Source organism: Dermochelys coriacea, chromosome 2 (assembly GCF_009764565.3).
Source record: "Dermochelys coriacea isolate rDerCor1 chromosome 2, rDerCor1.pri.v4, whole genome shotgun sequence".
NCBI lineage: Eukaryota > Metazoa > Chordata > Testudines > Dermochelyidae > Dermochelys > Dermochelys coriacea.
In genome coordinates, this window is record NC_050069.1 from 161,213,026 (window position 1) to 161,236,574 (window position 23,549).

General features: G+C 39.0%; 1 protein-coding gene across 7 annotated transcripts in view; it reads left to right on the forward strand.

The window, feature by feature from the left end:
• The window catches only part of TMEM245 (transmembrane protein 245), a 128,107-nt gene that overhangs the window by 99,467 nt on the left and 5,091 nt on the right, over positions 1–23,549 (forward strand). For 6 of the 7 annotated variants that reach the window (XM_038389289.2, XM_038389287.2, XM_038389286.2 and 3 more), the window contains 4 exons: positions 11,203–11,303; positions 13,380–13,554; positions 17,652–17,846; positions 18,342–22,115. In XM_038389289.2, the coding sequence (XP_038245217.1) occupies positions 11,203–11,303; positions 13,380–13,554; positions 17,652–17,846; positions 18,342–18,387 (517 nt within the window). In that variant the 3' untranslated portion in view covers positions 18,388–22,115. Of the gene's footprint in view, positions 1–11,202; positions 11,304–13,379; positions 13,555–17,651; positions 17,847–18,341; positions 22,116–23,549 lie in introns of those variants that run through there. The other variant, XR_006279154.1, reaches the window with a different exon arrangement.

Here is a 23,549-nt window from a genome sequence, read left to right on the forward strand (position 1 = left end):
AGTCGAACTTGGAATGAATTTAAGACATTAGAAAATTGATCCAATGTTTTCTTTGTGGGTTTTTTTTAATACCATTTCCCTAGGTAATACCGTAACTTAAAAAATTGTGTTGAAATGACGACTGATTTTATTTCTCACTGCTATGATCTGGCAGGCCTGCAGTTAGTCAGTAAAGGTGAAGATTTATTCTATCCAACACTGAACAGTTTCCTTTGTCAGTCACAGGAATGTTTAAATCATGGCTCTGTGTAAAGCAACCTATTAGTTTTGCTCAATACTTTTACAGAGTTTGCACAGATTCGGTCTCTAAGGAAGAATACTGCATATATGGTCCCCTTACCTTGTAGTACTACTTCTATATAAGACAGGTTTCAGAGTAGCAGCCATGTTAGTCTGTATCCACAAAAAGAAAAGGAGTACTTGTGGCACCTTAGAGACTACCAAATTTATTTGAGCATAAGCTTTCATGAGCTACAGCTCACTTAATCGGATGCATTCACTGGTTCTTGCTGAACGCATCCGATTAGTGAGCTGTAGCTAACGAAAGCTTATGCTCAAATAAATTTGGTAGTCTCTAAGGTGCCACAAGTACTCCTTTTCTTTCTATATAAGACTAACTCCTCCCACCCATTTGAGTTTTTCAGTGTCAGAACGTTCTTTCATGGAAACCAGTGACACTGATGCCAAGTTTTTGTTGGCATATGTTCAGAGAAGTTTTTATTGTTTCATGCCTTGTGAGGTATCTTACAACTTTTTATTTAAAATAAATAAATAAATCATACCTGTGGGTAGTAGCTTTTATTTAATTTGTAATTTCACTCTTTAGTTAGCAACATCCGACAAGATTCTCTCTAAATTTGAGAATCTGACACAGATATGGTATATTTACTTACCTTGTGATGTTCATTCTTTACCAAGATCACTTCTGGGTAAGATTCCTTCAGAGTTGGAAGGCAGCTCTTTTATCTGTTGTCCTTTTGTATCAGGTATTATTCCTTCCTTTAATTCTTTTTTAAATGTAATTAGAAATTAGGGAAGACCTTATTTTTCTGCTCTTCAAAAGAGATGACTGGGCATGTTCGGGGTCTCTGATGACTTGAGTTTGGTGCATGCTAAGCAGGATAGAGCTCTTAAACCAAGTTTTGGGTGTTTTAGAAGGTCAAAAATGTTAAGTAAGTACTCACTGTAGGCATGAGACCCAAGTGTAAAACCCTGCAAAATAACAAGATAAATAATTATTCCTTACAGGGATTTCCCACCCCTACCTGCAAACTTCCCCCATCGCCCTAGTGGTCAACTAGTTACTGTGTTGTTAATACAGTAGTTTTTCACACACCCCATAAATTCCAACACTCTCCCTTACCTCCAGGCTTGGTTTATACTTGGCAGTTTACATTGACTTAACTCTGTAAGTGTCTACACTACAGTGTTGCTCCTGTCAATGTAAATCACCAACTACACCCACTTAACTCCACCTTCACGAGAGGTATAGTGCTTAGGTTGACATAGTTAGAACTAAAAATAATCCATCCTAAACTTAGCTTGAATTATTAAGAAAGAACCTACATCAGTCAACTGGATTGTTTGGCAATCCAAGGGTCTAATGAATGATACTTCAGTAGTAAAGTTTATTTCTTAAAATTCAGCCAGAACCCATGGTGGAAAAGGGGCAATAGGGGTTGTTAATCTCCCATGAAATAACATATTTGGCAGACTTACACAATTCTTCAGGATTCTGTTGCATGCTAGAACAACCATTGTTCCATTCAGTGATTTGTGTCATTTATTACCAATTATGGTGACTGAAATTTCCATTTATTAGATAAGACCAAGAGGACCAATCTTTAATTGTTTGACGAAATAAACCAAGATTTGCCATGTGTCTTGATACTGAAGCTGCATGTGCTTACATTTCACAATTAATCCAAGTAATGAGAATATAATCAGATCAATTCTACATCTGTAGACTATTTGTTTATTTCCTTAATAATTCATTCATATGAGGTCTGAGTAAATTAGAATTATTGGGAGTTAATGTTGATTTTCAGAGTACCCCAAGAGCGTTAGAAGTATTATGTATTTAAATTAACAATATTGTTAAAAATATGTTGATTTTGTTAGTATAAGAAACTTGTCCTGTCTAGTTTAAAGTGATCATCTGTATTGAATTTTGTGCATATGGGATATGATTCAACATTATAAATAAAATACAGTTTTGGGCTGACCCAGTCATCCATTAGGTAGTGCTTTGCACTACCACTTGAGACTTCTCATTCCCTAGGCCAGGAGGTCTTGGGGATGCTGCAGAGACAAATGCTCCGTGGCTAGGAGAGAACATACCTTCCATTGTTCCATAAAGAACTTTATATGGCCTAGCTAGCAGCCATGTTGGTGACTTTTGGGGGGGGAAAAAACAAACAAACATGCAGTGTTAGTTGGCCAAAGAAGGTTTTGATGACACGATACCTTGAGTTGATGGAAATATTTGCTGAGGCTTTCACTCAGGACTAACAAGAAAACTTGTTTCAGATATGAACTAGCATTATTAGATTTTACAGGACTTTTGAATCTATTGGCCATTAATACTTAAGTAAGTGAAAATAGTCAGAATGTAATTGTTTTAAAATAAAGCAGTACTTTGAGAGCTGGGGTATAAATTACCAGATAACTGCTTTCCCAGGGCACTTGAAGCTGTCAGGTTTTGATTCAGGCTTTAAAGTCCTTTGTATGAAGTTAGTTCATAATCACCCAACTATTTCACTGTGTCTTTGACTATTACCACCTTGATAGCATCATCCCTCTACTTTTAGGGATACATGTTTTGTCTCCTCATTTCTGATTGGATGAAGTGGTAATTCTCAAGTTCGTGGATCTCTTTAGTAGCAGCATGCACACCTTTGCCTGAACCATTTTCCTTTCCCTTAGCAGCATGTCGTTCTCTTCCTGAATGCACCATACCCTTCTTCCCCGAAGCTCCCATTCTGCTTGCTCTGGTGGAGATATTGCACATTACTAAGTTGCATGTTGTCACGGCCTCAGTGCAATTTAGTGTGTGCGATATTTTCACATGAGTGCATGCACACGGGTATGGCTGTGGCTTAAAGTTACTGCAGCTTTCAGTTTTTGGTGGGGGGCTGACCAGTGTTATAGAAGTCATAAGACCAGTTCAGTGTTTTGACTGGATTCTTGAAACATTCTTCTTAGCAACAGCTCAAGTTTTGTAACATCAGGAAGATGAGTAGTGTTTGTTATCGTTATTTTCTTCATCCATTTTTAATACATTTAAAAATCTTGAGTCTTGGTTATAGAAAATTCTCCCAAATGATCCGAGTTTTTCCTAAAAAGGAAATGGAAAAGTGGCCTCCAGATTTTTAAAATTTTTTTTTCTCCTGATGAAGAAAGGGGCTGAACCAAAGTTGCCTAAAAGTGAAAAGGCAACGTTTGATGCAATCAGGTTTCTATTAACGCTTCAGAACTTTTATTTACAGTAAAAGCTGTTTTATCCGGTAGTTGGGGGAATGGGGAATTCCGGTAAGTGAAAAATGCCAGTTAATTAAGAGGAAGGGAATTTGGGTGCGGGAGGGAGTGCAGGGTGGGGGCATGGGCTCTGGGAAGGAGTTTGGGTATAGGAGGGGGCTCGGGGCAGTGGGAGGGGGTGCCGGATCCGAGGGGCGTTCACTTTGGGCAGCTCCCCGCAAGCAGCGACCTGTCCCGGCTGCTCCTAGGCAAAGGTATGGCTCTGTGCACTGCCTCTGCCCTCGGGTGCTGCCCCTGCAGCTCCCATTGGCCATGGTTCCCAGCCAATGGGAACTGCGGAGGCAGCACTCAGGGTGGGGTGGAGGCAGCGCACAGAGCTGCCTGTAGCGCCTTCACCTAGGAGTAGCAGGGATAGGCCACCACTTGTGGGAAGCCGCCCAAGGTATGTGGCCCCTGGATCCGGCACCCCGCATCCTCTCCTGTGCCCTTAACCTGAGCCCCCACAACCAAACTCCCTCCCAGAGCCCGCGCTCTGCACCCCTTCCCACGCCAGCACCCCCTGCCGGCCCAGCACGCGGAATTTCAATGAAGATCAGAAATGGCAGTTTATAGAGGTTTCCGGTTGGTGAAGTGCTGGATAAAACAGCTTTTATTGTAGTAACTTCGATGTAGAGAGCTGTGTTATGCAAAAGCTGATCAATCACTTAAATGTATCCAGGCTATTGCTTTCACAGAATAATCAAATAGTTGAGAAAATGAGATGGTGTTGCAGTTCCCAGAGAAAACAGTGGTCTTCCAGCATATTAAGGGTAAAAGTGTATAATATGCTCAGGAAAGCTAGAATGTGTGAATTTCTGACTGCAGTGTTAATAGTATACCTTTTTAATTGAGTGAGTTTTTATTAAACAAATGTTAACAAACTAAGTCTTGAAAGAAGCCTGCATGCACTTTCAGTACCAAAGTATCTTTTACAGAGATTAATTGTTCACAAGAATGCAGAAAAGTGTTACATTTTCGCAATTTATAGTTCTTGTCTGTGTGTGTATATAGTGTTCATTTGCTTTCAGTGAGTATAATATATGAATCGGGTGGGGGTCGAAGGTTAAAAATGGCATTTCCAAAATTTTCCTTCCTTCCCCTTTTGCCTTTCTGAAATCAGCATAGAATCACTTTTTGAATCAGATTTGTGTACCAGAATCTACACTTTTGCTTTGGTGGTGAAAACCTTTCAGATTCAGCATTCCAGATGAATTCAGTGATGATTCAGGTTACGTGCAGAATGAGGCAGACACTAGCTCTAAGGAAAGGATGAACTACCTGAAGATCACAGTGAAGCGTTAATTTTTAAACCTAATGATAATTTAAATGTCAGAATTAACTAACTTGGTTAATTACGGCTGGTAATTTTAACAAAAATAACCAGCTAACTTGCTTATTTCCCAGCTTAAAATAGCCTCCAATACCTTCCTGTGTTCCAAAATCCTAAACTATCCCCCACTTTATTTATTTCAAATCTCCAGTTTTCCCTGAATGGCTGCAGTGGCTGGACTAATACCATTACCATTCTCTGAATGTGGCCTAAGGGATAGAGCATGGGACTGAGACTGAGGAGACCTGGATTTTATTTCCAGCTCTGCCGCTGACCTGCTCGTTGACCTTAAGGAAGTCACTTCTCTCTGTGCCTCAGTTTCTCCATCTGTAAAATGGGGTAATGACATGGATCTCCTTTCTAAAGAGCTTTCAGATCTACTGATGAAAAGCATTAGATAAGAGCCAGTTATTGTTGAAAATTAATGTTCAGGGTGAATATAAATTTTAACTTGAATATAAAATTAAATAGTAAAAAGCATACTTCAGTTTATTCATTCATTTTACTCTGCAAACCCTCCTCCCATTTATTTTTTAACTTCTCCAGAGCTACTACAGGACTTCTAGTCTTCCATAACACTCCAGTGCAGCATTTAGGTCAAGCTGCAAAAAAGCATATGGGATCTTAGTAATATATTACTCTCCAAGGTACAGGTTTCAGAGTAGCAGCTGTGTTAGTCTGTCAGCGACTTTTTTTTCACAAAAAAGAAAAGGAGTACTTGTGGCACCTTAGAGACTAACAAATTTATTTGAGCATAAGCTTTCGTGAGCTACAGCTCACTTCATCGGATGCATTTGGTGAAAAAACAGAGGAGAGATTTATATACACACACACACAGAGAACATGAAACAATGGGTTTATCATACACACTGTAAGGAGAGTGATCACTTAAGATAAGCCATCACCAGCAGCAGGGGGGGGAAAGGAGGAAAACCTTTCATGGTGACAAGCAAGGTAGGCTAATTCCAGCAGTTAACAAGAATATCAGAGGAAGGGTGGGGTGGAGGGGGGAGAAACACCACGGGGAAACAGCCCTACTTTGTGCAATGACCCATCCACTCCCAGTCCCCACTCAAGCCCAAGTCAATTGTATCCAGTTTGCAAACCAACTCCAACTCAGCTGTCTCTCGTTGGAGTTCGTTTTTGAAGCTTTTTTGTTGAAGGATAGCCACGCCCAGGTCTGTGATCGAGTGACCAGAGAGACCGAAGCGCCCTCCAACTGGTCTCCGAATGCTATAATTCTTGACGAGAAGAGCCAGAAGAGTACCCAGAAGTCACCTACTACAGGACAGGCCCAACAAAGAAAAGAACAGAACACCACTAGCCATCACCTTCAGCCCCCAACTAAAACCTCTCCAACGCATCATCAAGGATCTACAACCTATCCTGAAGGACGACCCATCACTCTCACAGATCTTGGGAGACAGGCCAGTCCTTGCTTACAGACAGCCCCCCAACCTGAAGCAAATACTCGCCAGCAACCACACACCACACAACAGAACCACTAACCCAGGAACCTATCCTTCAAACAAAGCCCGTTGCCAACTCTGACCACATATCTATTCAGGGGACACCATTATAGGGCCTATCACATCAGCCACACTATCAGAGACTCGTTCACCTGCGCATCTGCCAATGTGATATATGCCATCATGTGCCAGCAATCCCTCTGCCATGTATATTGATCAAACTGGACAGTTTCTACGTAAAAGAATAAATGGACACACATCAGATGTCAAGAATTATAACATTCAAAAACCAGTCAGAGAACACTTCAATCTCTCCGGTCACACAATTACAGACCTGAGAATGGCTATCCTTCAACAAAAAAAACTTCAAAAACAGACTCCAACGAGAGACTGCTGAATTGGAATTAATTTGCAAACTGGATACAATTAACTTAGGCTTGAATAGAGACTGGGAGTGGATGAGTCATTACATAAAGTAAACCTATTTCCCCATGTTATTTCTCCTCCCACCCCACTCCCCACTGTTCCTCAGACGTTCTTGTTAACTGCTGGAAATGGCCCACCTTGCTTGTCACCATGAAAGGTTTTCCTCCTTCCACCCCTCCTTCCTGCTGGTAATAGCTCATCTTAAGTGATCACTCTCCTTACAGTGTGTATGATAAAACCCATTGTTTCATGTGGTTGGTGTGTGTGTGTGTGTGTGTGTGTGTGTGTGTGTGTGTGTGTGTGTGTGTGTGTGTGTGTGTGTGTGTGTGTGTGTGTGTGTAAATCTCCCCACTGTATTTTCCACCAAATGCATCCGATGAAGTGAGCTGTAGCTCACGAAAGCTTATGCTCAAATAAATTTGTTAGTCTCTAAGGTGCCACAAGTACTCCTTTTCTTCCTTTTGTGTATCTCCTTAACCTCTCTGAGAGATGAAAAGTAACCCAAGTATTCTAGGTTGCCTGAGCTCCCTTATCCCTATTACAGTGAAGATCACTGGCCTTTGCGCTGTAACAGGCCACCAGCTGGCTTCTGACATGCTATTCACTGTACTCAGTGGAATGCCATGTTTTACAAGTTGTTGGAACAGCATATTTTTTCCAATTTTTAATTATTTGCATCCAATGCTCAGAGCGTGTATACCCTTAATATAAAAACATGTTGTTAGTTTAGGATAGTGTCCAATAAATTCATCCCTCATAAGCCCACTCTACTCCCTCAGATGAAAACTCTTCCTCCAGCCCAGTCCACTTGCTCCTCTTTCCCAAGTGCTCAGGAAAAACTTTAGAAAACATAGGCCTTGTAGAGAGCTCTGGAAGTAAAATAATACTTTCAGCTGAAGCATGAAATAGATTCCACAGTCCAGAAACCCTAACTTGTATATGTCGTCCTTCCACCTTTTCTTTGCAGGACTAGGGGCTGTTTGCCTCCTGTGATCTCAGAGATATCTCATGGGGGGGGAAAGGTAGCGTGAGATCACCAGGAGCCAACTCATTTAAGGCCTAATTAGAGAAAATCACTGTAAATTTCACAAAGAAATTAACAGGAAGTTCTAGCCTGACTGCATTAATTCTAATCCAGTACTAACAGGAAAAAGTCAGGGATCACCATAGTAGAATCTACAACTTGCTGGCTAAGTAGAAATGATAAAATGAAGTGGGTTTCTGGCCACTGCTGGTACGTAACTATCCAGAAGTAAGTGGGGATCCAACATGATTTTCCCCCCCCACCCCAGATTTTGAGCTTGAATAGCACAAGGTGAGCGCACTTACTATTCTTTTGTTTTCTCATGTGTGTGCCTTTTGCAGTTAAGTAAAACCAAGAATATCAAGGTATGCCATACACTGTTCTTGAATTTCTGTAATCCCATTTACAGACCACAGCTGCTCCAAGTGATGTTTCATCCACATGGTGTTCCTCAGTGATACATTTTGCATTTGACATTCTGACTTTGTTGAAACATGTAAAGACTGAGGAACATTCACACCTCCCTATTGGATTACACATCTGAGCAGGTTCAAAAGCACAAATTAATCCTTCCTGTGTGAGTGAAAATGTTAGCTTGCTAAATTGGCTCAGAAAGGTCTGCCACTTTTTATGGTATTATAGAACTTTATGATTTTTGCACAAAACCACTCTGAGGGTCTATCATCAAAGATGGAGGAGATAATGCATAATGTTCATATCAGTTACTAAAAGGACTAACTGGGCTCACATTCAGAGATGTGCTTCATGGTTATGATAACAGAAATTGGATCCGAAGTTTTGAGTGTAACAAATTTAAGCCTGTCCAGTCAATTTCCTGGTTTTTATTATTCTAACATCATATGCATAACTGGCTTATCAGTGTAAACACTATCAAACTTACTTAAAAATTCAGCCTACTGCATTATCAATAAGTAATTAACAAAAATAACTTATCTAAGTAAATACACAGCTCTAAAGATACATAGTGATGATTTTTTATGGTCTCACTGAGATGAGTTCTTAGTGATCTGTGCAGATTACATACTCATTAAAACTCTGGCATACTAAGAAAATATATTAGCTATTGCTAATTATCAAAGACGTCTGAAATGCCTTTATTTTAAGATGAGTGCATGGCATAAGTGGATGCAGTTCTTACAGATTTCACTTCGTTGTTAAAATAAATTTGATCCTTTGTTTCAAGTGCTTTGCTGTGTGCAGAAAGCAGATTTACAGTTGTTTTCTAATACACAGTTATATTTAGAAATCCAAAGGATTTTTTTGGCTCATGGAGTTGTTTACTGTTGCATTTATCATAGTAGGACAGTCCTCTCTTCTTTCATAGGCTATGGGGAAATTTTCAGTGACCGAAAATTCTTTCAAGGAGCTGTAGATGGAACAGTTTAATTTCAAGTGAAATTGGTACCTCAGACACCTGCCTCAAGCCAGATCTCACAAACTGAAAACTAATATCCATCCACTCTCAAAAATCTCTTTGGAGACCATGTATCATGCTAATTGTGGCAAAGTATACAAGCATCTTCTAAGAGACAGTAAGCAGAGAGACACAGTGGAGATACTTTTCAGTGATTTTTGGCTAGAAAATTAACCTCAACTTTATTTGTGTAGCAGCTCATGTTCCGTTTCAAAGGACAGTATAAACCTGAAGATTTAAAAGTTTTATATTAACCCATATTGGAACTTGGGTTCCCGCAACCAGTGTTTAAATATTAAAGGGTAACGGAATCCTCCTAATTATGATTTTTTTTTCTTATTTTTGAAGGCTCCTGACAAGCTATATAACAATTTAAAAAAAAAAAAATTCACATCGCCAATTAGGAGCCTCACTTAATGGTTGCAGACTGCTCTTTGTTCTGTAGAAGAAGGGTTTGCTTCATCATTAGAAGGGAACGCCTTGGGATGGTTCAGGAGCTAGAAGAGTCTGACAGAGGAGGAAACTGCTTTGGCAAGAGTTTAGGGATTAGGCGAAGATGGGAGGGAAGAGATGAATTCTTAGTGTTACTAACAGGAGAGCCCTCAGTAGGAATAGTTGACATGGTTTTTTATTACTTCCTTCCTGGCTTGGTGGTACATATGTAGCACTTCCTCTTTGTGAGCAACTCTGAAGGCTTTCCTCACCAAAACCTAAAAGTCACTGCTCTAAAGATCTTGGACAAGGAAACCAACTACAGACAAAATTGTATACAGGTTTTAAACTGATGCTTGCCACACTAGTTTTGTGAAGTTAGTGGATAAAAAACAGGAATTTTAGTTAATCAGAACAGAACTTGTATTTTTTCTAGTACTTCAGATATGATTTATTTTGATAGCGTAAGTAATTAAAAACAGAACTAGTTCTGTAAACAGACTTTCACTACAAGAAAGTTATGTTCTTTAAACTTTTGTAGAGAACTGGCATATTGCATTCAATGTAATAGAAAAGGAGAGTGCAGAAATAATGCTGATTGTTTCATCTAATAATTGAAATATGATATCTTAATATTTTGAAGTTTTTTTTACCAGCTCTGGTGTTTCGGTTGCTTACTGTAATTGTTTTTCCTTGTAAAGATTTGAGCTGTTTCCTTCTAGCATAACTAAAATGTATTGTATATTTTTGCACTAACCAGGACCTGAAGTATTTTATTTCAGACTGCTTTTCCCCATGTGGCACTATGGCAAATGAGATCAGCTATAGTGCCCAGGGTGTTTTCAGTGAAGCATCAACAATGTTTCAAACCACACCCCGCTACCCAAATTGATCTGAATTTGTTGACTTTCAGGTCATTGTGCAAAACTTTTTTTTTTTTTCTCCCTCATGTCTTTTCTGGGCAAGTGGCTGAATGTTTTGTGTTGGATGACCAGCTTCTAGTTTAGGTCTGTTTGAGGATTTCATATTTGAGACATTAGTCCTAATGTTTAAGTTGTGTGTATATATACTCACAACTTCAAATAGGTGCATTTTAAATTACTAGATATACATAAATTCCTTCAAAAACATTTGATACGTTATACAGCTCCTAAAATGTGGGAATAAGTGGCAGCAGGGAGAGGATAGCAGGAGGAAGTTGAAATTATTGGGTTCTTAAGCCCCAGCAGAGAGATGATGTAGATGATGATTAGCAAGGGCATGCATATAAAGCTAATAAGTAGAGTGGTGTGAATAACTGAATTTTCAGCTCATAGGCAGTTTAGAAAAAATGGGGGGGAATCATTTTGGGTTTAACAGAATCTGACAATTGTGAAAATTTTGGCAAATCAAAAAATCCACTTTGGGTTGAATGCATCCTTTGGCATAGGGAACAAATGGATAATTTATTCTTCATTACAATTTGAGCCAAGTAACTTACATCATTAGTATGATGCACTTGGACATGTGTTTTGATATTTCCCCCACTTTTGTAATCAGTAGTTTAATTGGGTTTCTTTGATCATTCTAGAGGTGTGTTCGATGCTTCTCTCAAAATGGCTGGGTTCTATGGACTGTACACCTGGCTCACTCACACCATTTTTGGAATTAATATTGTTTTCATACCATCAGGTAAGAACCAAAGCAAATGTTGTTTATTTTACAGATGGTAGCTATGTATCCATGTATTATTCAGTGGCAGTAGTGATTAAATATTGCCTGTATAAAGATCTTTGTTTGAGAGATTAATAATTACACATGCAAACTATTCTAAAAGAACTTTTAAGATTTCAAATTCAAGCACTCAGAAGTAAGGAAATGCCAGAACTAAGGTTCATTGAGGGGTCCTAAGCTCACCAGACATTTCGTCCTAATCTACTCCTTTCCCTCTAACCAGTCTAGTTTTTGTCCCTTCTGTAATAAATCTGCTTCCTTTGCTACGCTTTGTGCACGCCATTTGGGGGTTGTCATTGAGAGCACAGGAGAGGAAAGCTTTTTGGTGCCGGCGCCATTGCCTGCCCTACTCCAGTCTGGAGCAGCCACAACAGGGAAAGTCTGTCTTTGCTCCTGTAGCCCTGGGCTAGAGAGAGCATGTGCTCTGTGGGGATGGCATGTCTCTCGCTCATGCGCACACAAGCTGTGAGGGGATGAAGCATGCCCACTCACTCTGTGGGGTTGGCGCATGCCCCATCTGATTGACGTTAGCAGCTGTAAGAGTCTGGAGCATGCTTAATGAGGACAGAATCTTTTTTTAGCACCTAAATGCTCTGAAATCTGTCAGTTCACACATGTGAACTGACATTTTTCAAACACTTATAGGTCAGTCAAATTTGGTCAGACTTCCAGGGGACAGCAAAAGCCACATCCATGACAAATTTCCAGTCCCTGCTCCAAAGCATGGGATGGTAGAGCTATTCAAAGAATTTTTTCCTAGCCTCATTCTTGGAAATGGCTGAAGCTTTTATTTAAAAGAGGGCGGCGGGAAAGGCCTGCCTGAGACAGCCCCGTGATATGACGTAAAATTTCAGTGGAAATGGTTAAAATTTAGCAAAGTTGTAAGCAACTGACAACAGGGCCTTTAAAAAAGGGAAGTGTTGGACAACCATAACAGGTAGCTTTATGAGCCCTGTCTATAATAAAAATATAAATCAATTTTTTTTTAATTTCCATATTACTGATCACAACTGTGTTGGTGTATAAATAGTACTCCTGGAGGCATTCTGTGCCAAAAAGTTAAATTCTGCACACAATATTTTAAAATTCTGCACAATTCTGCAAAGTTTATTTGTCAAAAGAACACTACATCATCACGCCAATTTCAATTATTTTTGTAATTTATTTCAAAATACCTGTCAGTAAGAATATCTGTAACACACACACACACACACACACACACACACACACACACACACACACACACTTAATTTCCCTCATAAGTAGAGAGTTAAAGAAACCTCTGACAACCCAGTTTGTTTCTCATCTCCCTTCCCCCACCAAGTGCCCAGCTGCGCCCCCCCCAATACACCTGAACCCTTTTCTGTCCCCACCCCCTTGCCCAATTAGCCTTCCCCCAGCCCAGGGATCCAGAGGGAGAAACAGTCTGATGCTCAGTCCTACACTTGCATGGAGTTTCTTGTGCACTGTCCTTTCCTTCCCTCGGAGGGTGCTGGGAACTGTAGCTGTCAGGAACCCTTTAGCTCCATCCCCCTCTCCCTGGCAGGATCTTCTATGTGGGAGTTGGGCTCTGTTGGGTCCAGCAGCCCCTAGTGGCAGCCAGCAGTGCTGCAGCCCATTTCTGTGAGAGGAAGGAAATTCTGTGCTTACAACGTTAATTTCAGCAAAATTCTGAATTGTGCAGTGACGCAGAATTCCCCCAGGAATAAAATAGAAGTTTCTACCTTGAGTTGACAAGACTGCTTCTCCTGCTTGTTTTTTTTAATTCCCATCCATTTTTATGTCACAATCAAACATTTTTGATATGGATAGGTATCACAATTTTGGAGGAGGTTTAAAAACAAAAGCAAAAAAAAAGGAAGAGCTGTCACTTCTTTTAGTTCCTTATTCCAAGTGGTGCCATTGATTTTAAATGAAGCTGTTGCACAGTAAAAGGTGGCGAATCTGACTCAAAGTATTTATTTTTTGTAAAATATTATGTTTTCTGATCTCTCCTTCCTAACTTCTGACTGACGGTGTATTCTATTATGTTAGCATTGGCAGCAATCCTTGGAGCTGTTCCATTTCTGGGAACCTACTGGGCAGCTATACCTGCAATTCTAGATCTGTGGCTCACCCAAGGAGAAGGATGCAAAGCCATTTTGCTCTTGGTTTTTCACCTGTTGCCAACGTACTTTGTAGACACAGCAATCTACTCAGATATATCAGGGTAAGTGTCTCACTGAAGACCTCTCAGAGCATGCTATTTTTTTTTTTGTTGGATCATACTCTTGCCTTAATTAACTTATTTGTTCAACTATAGTGGTGTTTTCAGTGTTTTAAACACATGGACATTTTAATGAGACCATATAATAATAATAATAATAAATAAATCTAACTTTTCAAAATGTCAGTACTACCACAAGACTCTCCTCTCTACTCAACTAATCAGCAGTAGTCTGCATATACAAGTCTTACATCATACCCTGAAAGTCAGCCAACTCTGTCTTTGCTTGAGCAAGAATGGAAACAAATACAGGAGCATAGGAATTGCCATATATACTGTATCAGACCAATGGTCCATTTAGTCCAGTATCTTCACTCTAGAATGACCAGTACCAGATGCTTCAGAGGAAGGCACAAGAAACCCAGTAGTAAGCAACTATGGATTAATCAGTGCAGGTTGAATATGTTCTGAAGTATGAGTACCGGAGTTTGGGGCTCTTCTTAAGAATGTTCTGGCACCAGCCACCAGATGTAAAAATCTAGGGACTACAGGTCAGATTTTTAAAGGTATTTAGATGCCTAAAGATATACATAGGCACCCAGCCCCCATTGTAGGAGTTCAGAACCTATGTACCGTTGGAAGTCCCACTACGCACCTATCTGCATCTTTAGGCACCTAAATACCTTTAAAAATGTGGCCCTAACAGCTTGAGCTTCCCTTTAATTTCAGTTGTTGAGAGAGAAGAGAAACTCCAAACCTGTGTAGGGTCATATCCAAACCCTTCAGTTGCATCCCGAATAATAAGCAGGCAGCTGAAATTTTGAACTTTCCAATTAGAGCTCATTGCAGTGCCCTAGTCTGGAGGTGACAAAAATAACTCTGAGATCCACATCTGCAAGGAATGGTCACAACCTTGTAGTGATGTACAGATATAAAAATATACTCTTTGACACTGCTACTTTCTCTGCCTTTAGGAGCAATTGTACATCTAGTACAGGGTGGCCAAACTTTTTGGCCCGAGGGCCACATCGGGGAATAGAAATTGTAAGTGAGCCATGAATGTTCACCGGATTGGGATGTGGGAGGGGGTGAGGGCTCTGGTTGGGAGTGCAGGCTCTGAAGTGGGGCTGGTGATGAGGAGTTTGGGGTGTAGGAGAGTGCTCCGGAATGGGACCGAGGAGTTCGGAGGAGGATCAGGGCTGGGGCAGAGGTGCGGGAAGGGTGCTGGTTCCGGCTGGGGTGCAGGCTCTGGGGTGGGGCTGGGGATGAGAGGTTTGGGGTGCAGGAGCGTTTGGAGAGCGGGAGAGGGATCAGGGCTTGGGGCAGAGGTTAGGGCCTGGGGAGAGGCTCAGGGGTTCAGGCTCCAAGAAGCACTTACCTCAAGCGGTTCCCAGAAGCAGTGGCATGTCCCTTCTTTGGCTCCTAAGCGTGGAGCAGCCCCCAACCCTCAGAGCGGGACCATCGCGTGGCTTCCGGGAGCCACGTGGTGCAGCCCTTGACCTGGTGCCCCAGCTGGAGTGCCGGAACGAGGCTGGGCCGCATGATGCGGCCCCCCCATCCAGCGCGCCTACTGGAGCACCAGAGTGGGGCTGAGCCATATGATGCAGCCCCTGACCCGGCTCCGCGGCAGGAGCTCGTGGGCCAGCTTAAAACGTCTCCCAGTCTGGATTTGGCCCGTGGGCCGAAGTTTGCCCACCCCTGATCTAGTAGGACACTTAAATTATTTTAGTCAGATCTTGGAAGAGCTTAATTTTTATTATAATGTACCTAGGGATGTTCATCAAATCAGAGCATTAGGTAGACTGTTTATTTCTCTTCTGTGGGAAGACAAGATGTGCTAGAGTCTTAAAATCTTTTGGTCTCATCCGACGGGGCCAGGTAATGATACTGTGCAAAGAACTGGTCCTTGTAAAATATATACAGTCTTAAGTTTCTTCAGACTATTGCACCGGTTGCCTTTCTAATGAATTTGTTCCAGTAAGTGAAGTATAAATTACTACTGTTCTCCAATGATAGATTATTTATGCTTGTAGGGACAGTGGTCATTAAAAAGCCAATGACCTCATTCTTCCATTTATTCATTAGAATTTTCTTGTACACCAGCTATGAGATGGCTGTTTACTGCCTATAAAATGCCTGTGATAGAGAGAATTTACTAAGGGTCAGAGCAGAAACCCAACTGTTGTTCCCATTAAATAAAACAAAAACACTCTGCTGCATTGTAGATTAGATTAAGTGCATTAGAAATAGCTATAATTGGGTTATGTAGGGTTTTCTAAATGTATAAACGAATATTAGTTGTATTTTATCAGGCAACTTGTTGCAGCAGCTGCCTATGTAATTAAACAACCTGGACCAAAAACATTTGAAGTTGACACAACAGTTGAAAAAATTTACAAAGAATTACAGAATTCAGCAATCAGTCACAAGTCTGCTATTTTTTAGTGAGGGAAACAAAAAATCTGTCTAAATCCTACCCTCTCATAATCAAATTATCTACTGCCCTCGCTGTGTATTAGATCTGATTTATGTCGCAAGTGAAGCTGAGTTGTGTGTTACATTTTGAGCTCCCACTCTGTGCAGTAGTGACAAAGATCAGGACAGCAATAGTGCAGGTGGTATAAATTGGGATTGTTGTGTATCTTCGGTGCTGTGTGTAGAAGTTTGACTGACAGCAACCGCCAGAACTCTGCCTGACTAGCCAATATTCTCATTCCCGTATATTCAGTTCCAAAACCACCCCTCAAAATGTGTGCTACTGATATTACTACAAGCTTCTCCACACAATTCCTTATTTATTGTCTGTATGCTGGCTTATGCGCTGTAAGTATGCTGAGCAGGCTAGGTTTTGGTTTTTGCATAATGCTGATGCTGATGCTAATGTTGGTTGGGTTTTAGTTTTCTGCTTTGGAACTTTTCCATTTAATTTGAACTGCTAAACTACAGCAGTGGGGGGGAAGTACAGATAAAATATTCTCATTTTGACACATTTTTAATCATCTCTTTAGAACACATCTTTTAGGAGTGGTTTCCAGATGCTAGATTAATTAGTTGGAGTTTGGCCGAGGGGATTGTTTTGTTTGTTTTTTTACTAGAAGTGGTAGAAAGTTTTGACATTTTGAATAATTTTTTCCCTGATGTTTTTAGATAGGTTTGAAATTTCCCCTCCTCTTTTTAAACAACTATAGAGCAAGTTTTTATTTCAAGTTTCAAATTAATTTTGAAAATAATCAGATATTTCTCCTTTTCCCCCAACCCAGCTGTACTCATGGATGCCTTTCCATTGTGCATTTGTGTGTGAGCTAGTGCCAAGTCTTAAATTATATGGTTGCCTCCCTGCAAGTGGCTCATTTGCCATCTTTTATTTGTAGTGTTGGCTTCTTCTGCTGTAGGATTTCCTTAGTGAGGCAGGGCTTTAGTATTGGCAGTATTTAAAATGGCAGCTTTAGTATTACAGTATAGAACAGTGATAGGGTGATAGCCAGGTCTTAACACATAAGGGCATCATCTTTGAGACAGTCGCTACAATCTTTGGTAGCAGTTGTTACTAGGCTGCTCACAAGCCTGTGTTTCGTAGATGGCTTTATGATGCTTTACAAGTAAGACAGCGAAAATCAAGTGTCTTTAGATATTTTCATTAGTTTACCCATTACCATTCTGCAAATAAAAACTAATGTTGTGAATCTACAAACTACTCTTGTTAGCGTGTGTACAGTTTAGGGCACACATGACATGTCACCGTTTTAGTAATTAGAGGCTACACGAAGACACATGTTGCCAGCCATCTTATAAATTGTAATTCAAAAAACTTTACAAAGATCGTGTTTTATGATTAGCCTTGAGCCTACCTAGAATCAACTACTTGGAACAGCGACTGTCCCTTCTTCAGTATGTGTCTACATTGTGAACATTACCAAGATCAAATGCTAATTAATAATACTAGAATGTTTGTACTCGTAATTACAGGTTGCTATAAATGTTGCATCAGCTTGATATGCTGAATAACATTTGCTAATCAATCCACATTTCCATAAATTATGATGTTTGCTGTTATAAAATATTACTCATAGTAACTTCTCCTCCTTATGCTGTAATTCCAGAGGTGGCCATCCCTACCTGACAGGCCTCGCAGTAGCTGGTGGAGCATATTACCTAGGATTGGAAGGAGCGATCATAGGACCCATACTGCTTTGTATACTGGTGGTTGCCTCTAACATATACAGTGCCATGTTAGTGAGTCCAACAAATTCAGTTCCGACCCCATCACAAACACCATGGTCTCTGCAGATATACCAGTAAGTAATAGATATGGGTGGTGTGGAGTGAATCACAGACTGTGTAAGAACAAACAAAAAACTTATTATAAATAGGGAACTATTCATTGTGGGTTTGGGGAAGGGTTTTAGGAAGAACTTGTTGTTCTATAATAATCTAGAAATAAAAACTAGGGGGTGGATTGTGGTTTCCAAAGCAGTATAAAGAATGTGACTGCAATCATTGATATAAATAACATAAGGGGGCAAGATTAGCGATTGTGGGCTTGATCCTGCCTTTTACTCATGTATAATACCAATATCTTCAATGGGGGCTAACTCACATGAACAAAAAATAAAGATTAGGTCCCAAGGCAAATTTCTGTCTAGTTTTGTGATTACATTCTAAAGCTTTCCATGCTTATGCAGTCCCACAATATACAGTAATCTTGCAACTATGCATTTTATCATCCTCTTCCCTTCATTGTGAAAAAGCATTTGTTTGCTCTCCCTCAGTAAATGAATATTTTCTTTCAGACCATCTAGAGGGAGTCCTGAGGAGATGAAAATGGTCACAGAGTGAGATTTACACCATCTTGCACCTGATCAGCATGAAGTTGTCACTCTCTTCGACCTGGATTGAGTTCAGAACAGTCATGGCCTTCTGTCCCTCTTCCAGCTGTACCTAGTGATAGCTCACAGTGAAGCACAGTTTAAAATAAACCCTCACGTCTGCTGGCCTTACGTTATTAAGCACTTTGCCTTTGCAAGATAGACTGTCTGCTTCCCACTTTGCATATTAACACACAGACTTAAAGTTCAGATGCCTTGTGTGTAGATTTTTTTTTTCTTCATAGAAAGATCTTAAGAAGGACAAGTAATATCCATTGAGTCAAGGATGCCATCTGCTGAAATGACTAACTTGGCTTTTATTCCTTTGGATGTTTGCATTATTAGACTTTTAGTAATTTTAAACAAGTTAAACCCCAAGTCTTTCGTTGCTGAAATCTTTAGTTGATCTAAGGGAGTATTTACTTGTAGAGATGCTAAAACTTTTAAAGGTGTGAAGCACCTGCTATTAAAAGAAAATGTAGTATAATCTACTGCTTCTCAAAGTATTTCTTTTGAGAGGCATGACAGTCACCATTCAACTAATAACAATTGAAGCTTATTTATGTATACACTAATAGTGTTTATGCTGTCAGGGAGCAATGCTTCCACTTGCAGATTGTGTTAAGTATAGGTTATCCTCACGTGGAATAGGAGTATTTGTAAAAACAGTTTAATCCTTGAGTTCACTTCTGCAGTTAAATTTAGTATTCTGTTGTTTTGGTTTATTGATAAAGCTTAATTTAATACCAGGGTCTCAGTAAGATGATGTACCCAAAGTCCCAATGGATTCCTGCCAAATTTAACCAAAGAACTTAAATATTTCCAGGCAGAAGTAATATTGGATTACCATATCTAATTACAGAATTTGGAAGATGCTGAATGATTGTGTTCACACCATTTTTTTTTTTTATTATTTATTGAGAAGTAATCATCAAGAAGGTGAAAGATGGTGGGGGGACGGGGAAAGTGCAAGACGAGCAGAGATCTTAAATTCCTAAAATGCGTTCGTGTCCTGGGCACCAAATTGAAGTACAACTAGAGCTCTTGCCGCCCCCTCTCCCCTCAACAGTAGTTGGCCTTAAATTGCAGGTTTAGTGGCACTGAAGGCTTTTCATACCTTGGTTATTGATGCACGTTTGAAATAGTGGTTTTAGAACAAAAAAAGTAGTTAAATTATTTTTGTACAAGTTCTTAGACTCAAAAGAAAGATACAGCAAAAAAAATTTATCCCAAATACTTGGTCAAAGAATACACTCAGATCATCAAGCCCCAGGTACAATACAAATAAGCTGCTATGTAGGTGTTGTGGCTTTCTTTTTTTTCTTAATACCAGAGCAAAACCATTCCATTCCTGATTGACTCTACCTTGAATTTATGGCAGGATTTCTTCTTTTTTGATTTATACAAAATACAGGCCATATCATGCTCTTCATTTGTCCTTGCATTATAAAACAGCTATAGTACAAATCTGTCGATAACATAGTCCCAGGGATCTGGTTCAACCTAAGTGAGAGAGGTTGTTATAGATCACTACTATTTTTTTGACGTGACCATACATGTGTTTATAGATGATATTTTAAGACTGGATCTGTTGTGTGCCCTATGTACTGCAAAGTTTTGAGATCAGTTCAGCGTGCTGCAATGCATGGGCCCAATATGTGTAGTTATGGATGGAGTAATTGCCCTAACTTTGAATTTCCTTGCTCTTGTGGAACAAAGTTAGACCCTTTACATTATTCAATATCATTTTGTTTCATAAATGACAATTATGGAAAAAGTCAGGATCTCACTGAGTATCAATATTCCTGTAGTATACAGACCAGTATATGAATGATAGACTATTATTGCTCTTGGGAAATTGCTACATTCTGTTCTATTAGTTTATTCTACTATGCTGAACAGCTTTACGAATCTGTTTCGATTAATCAGGTCATTGTGTACCTAGGCAGCTTTTGAAAAGAAAGGGCTGTCACTTGAGAGAAAAATGCTTAAAATGTATACAACTAACAAGAATCCATAAGCTTTAATATTTTTATACTTTTCTCTTGGTGCTTTTTGCTCACTATTAAAGATTATGTTAAGTGTTTTCTACATTAGATAGCATGTTAACATCTAACCTGATCTTTCATAACCCTGTGTTACTGAATTTGTGATGTCAGTCATTTCCATGCTGCCAGATAGTGATGTCATAAACAAAGGCTGATTTTTTTTAACTATAATCACAGAGAAGAATCTCTGATATGAGAGGAGAGTTCTTTTTCAAACAAGTATCTTCAATAATAGCAAAAAAAAATAATAAACTGAGAAGAGATGGTGTTGCTATTTTGAAATGTTCCTTTCCCAATATGAAAAAAATCAGTGTGTATAGCATTGATATGATACGCATTGTCTATTTGTTTTTATGTATGTGGGGTTTTTTTTAAAATGAATACTTGAGCCTCCAGTCTTCAACTTCAGCTAATGTTTACCATTAATAACACAATAATAAAGCTGTAAATTCATGGTAAACCTAGATTTAAGACCCATATTTTGTATCATGTCTGTATCTGAGGAACAAAGACTTTGTCCCATGTCCCTTTGAGGCATGAGGCTCAATATAGTAATGGGTGAACTCTGTTTTTAAAATTACCATGCCAAAATACTTAATCACCCACATGCTTACTCAATAAATGTAAAAAATCAGAATCTTTACATATAGATGCCTTATGGAAAAGTATATGTTTTTAACATCATATCTGTTAGTGCTCAAAAAAATAAATTGTCACTAGGAACTAATGACCTGCACTTTTTCATTTTTAACATCCATTTTCATTTGTGGAAACATACATCTGAAATGTTTGGGTTTTTTTGTTTTATTTTTTTTAAATCAACTTTCCAGCATCTTAAAAATTACCAAATTAATTTTATCCATGTTCTTTTAAAAAAAAAGGGGGGGGGAATTAAAAACCATTTTGAATATGATACTTTGTATGAAAAAACATTTTTGAATAATTTTAAGCCAGTTATAGATCCCAGGAAAAATGATTTCTAGACCGTTCTTTGTGCAGTAGCATTCTGAATAGGGCTCTCCCTCTACTTCATATTTATAGCTTCTAGCACGATGAGGCTTGATTTAGTCTGGATCTTCTTGGCATTACCATAATAAAGTGTTTCTAGAATAATAGTCATATTAAACACTGTGTGTACAAGTAGAAAATTTTAATGAGTTGTTAAAGGAATGCTTATATTCTTATTGGTTGTCATGAGATGGTGCTCAGCAGTGGAATAATGATGACAATATAAGATGTGTCAGCTGTGATGCTGTCATGTTTTTCTAGCACATTAGGTTTATCCCAAGTACAAAATTATCAATAGCTCTATGGTACTAATGGTTTTTAGCATACATTTCAGTAATTTATTTCCTCCTTTTTATTAAATTGGAGGGTATAGGCATATGAATTTTAGTTAGTGATTATTGGATTAGGAAACGAGTAATATCTTACAAAACTGCAGACTGCAATAAAAAAAAATTTAGAAAATTTAACTGCTGTCTCCAGTGTTAGCATTCAGTATGTTTATCTTAATTTCCAAAAAAAAAAAAAGTTAATACGGCAAAAATGTTAAATCTATTAAAAAGACTGAGGCTAAATTCAACATTAACACCTTTGTAAAAGTGTTAAAGAAAATTTGGTCCACAGTTAGGGTTAAACTCCTTATCTTTTTAAAAAAAAAAAAAATGCTGCAGTGCTAATCTCTCGCACTAGGGTCATTAGACTACTTATAAGGCTGCCTCCCCAGCAGACTTAATACAGTGAGTCTGGAAGGACACCAGGATGCAAGTGTCCAAGGTGGCACTTCACATCCCTGAGGAGCAGAATGGCCCCCCATCGCCTTCATACATATATAGACTGTTTGTATTGTGTGTGATACGTCTGCTTAGGCACAGACACTATCACTCCAGAGCACAATGCTGGACTCATGGTAACTACTGTGAAAATAGACTATACTTTTTTTTAATGGATTTACATTAAAGATGTTTTTTTTTAAACTAAAGTTAGAAGAATTTATGGTTAATATTGAAGACATTTAATTTTCTGTAATCAGTTTCAGGGAAGCCTGTAGTCTTAAAAAAGAGAATAATGGTTTCCACTCTTCTAGTTACAGTTGACATGCCTTAAACCTACAGATGGATTGTCTCCAGAACTCCCTTCTCTTATTTGGTTTATTATAAGAGTAAAAACAGTATTTTCTCTTCCTCGCTGGGCACTCTCAAAATTACGGAATGTAACACTGCAGTTCCCCTTTCATTCCCAAGTCTTCTGTGAAATAAAATGGCCTAAAGTTTTTAAAGTCTTGTGGATTTAATCTTTAATTGGGCATTATTTCTCACTGTCAGTTTTACTCAGGTTCCTTCATGCTTTATGATGAATGTGTGAAAGCTTTTTATGAAAGTAAAACAGGTATTTTATGAAGTGTGAAAAATGAGCAAAGTGTTTTTAAAAATCAGTAGTAATTCCAGAAGTAATGAGGTATTCAAGGAGTCCACATTAGTTTTTTGGTTGGTTTTTTTTTTAAGAGTATACATATGAACAGAGTCTGTTTTTCTTCAAATTATTTTTAACTGACAAATTTTCTTTTGTGATTCCTAGGAATAAAATTTTGTGTTGCCTGTACAAGGTGGAAATAAACATTTTCTGGAACTGTCTATATATGGTATACAATAAATAGGTGAGACTGGGGAGAAGTTAGCAAATATCTGATCAGGTGACTAAAACTGTTCTGATGTAATAGTGGTACAAAACTAGTCAACACCAGTCTTTCTAGTAACAGCTCCAGAACCAGAATTTAGAGCCTATTGGTCTTGAAAGTATTTGCACTGGTCCACCAAAGCACTTCTAGCCTTAATAGGTCATGAAATATCAGGCTTTCAAATCCCCAAATGTTACTCTTTTTTCCTCCCCCACTTATAGAATGACATTTTAGTATCTGGTATTTTATGAATTACTAGAATTGGAGAAGATTATTCCTCTATGCCTTTTGTAAAATAGGCTCCAAGATTCAGAGGGTATGCTGCTACAGCAGTTGGTCTGATTTCAGGAAAGCATCTCTCTCTAGGACAACATTTAAGCAAATCCCCTTGAAGTCTGTATTAAA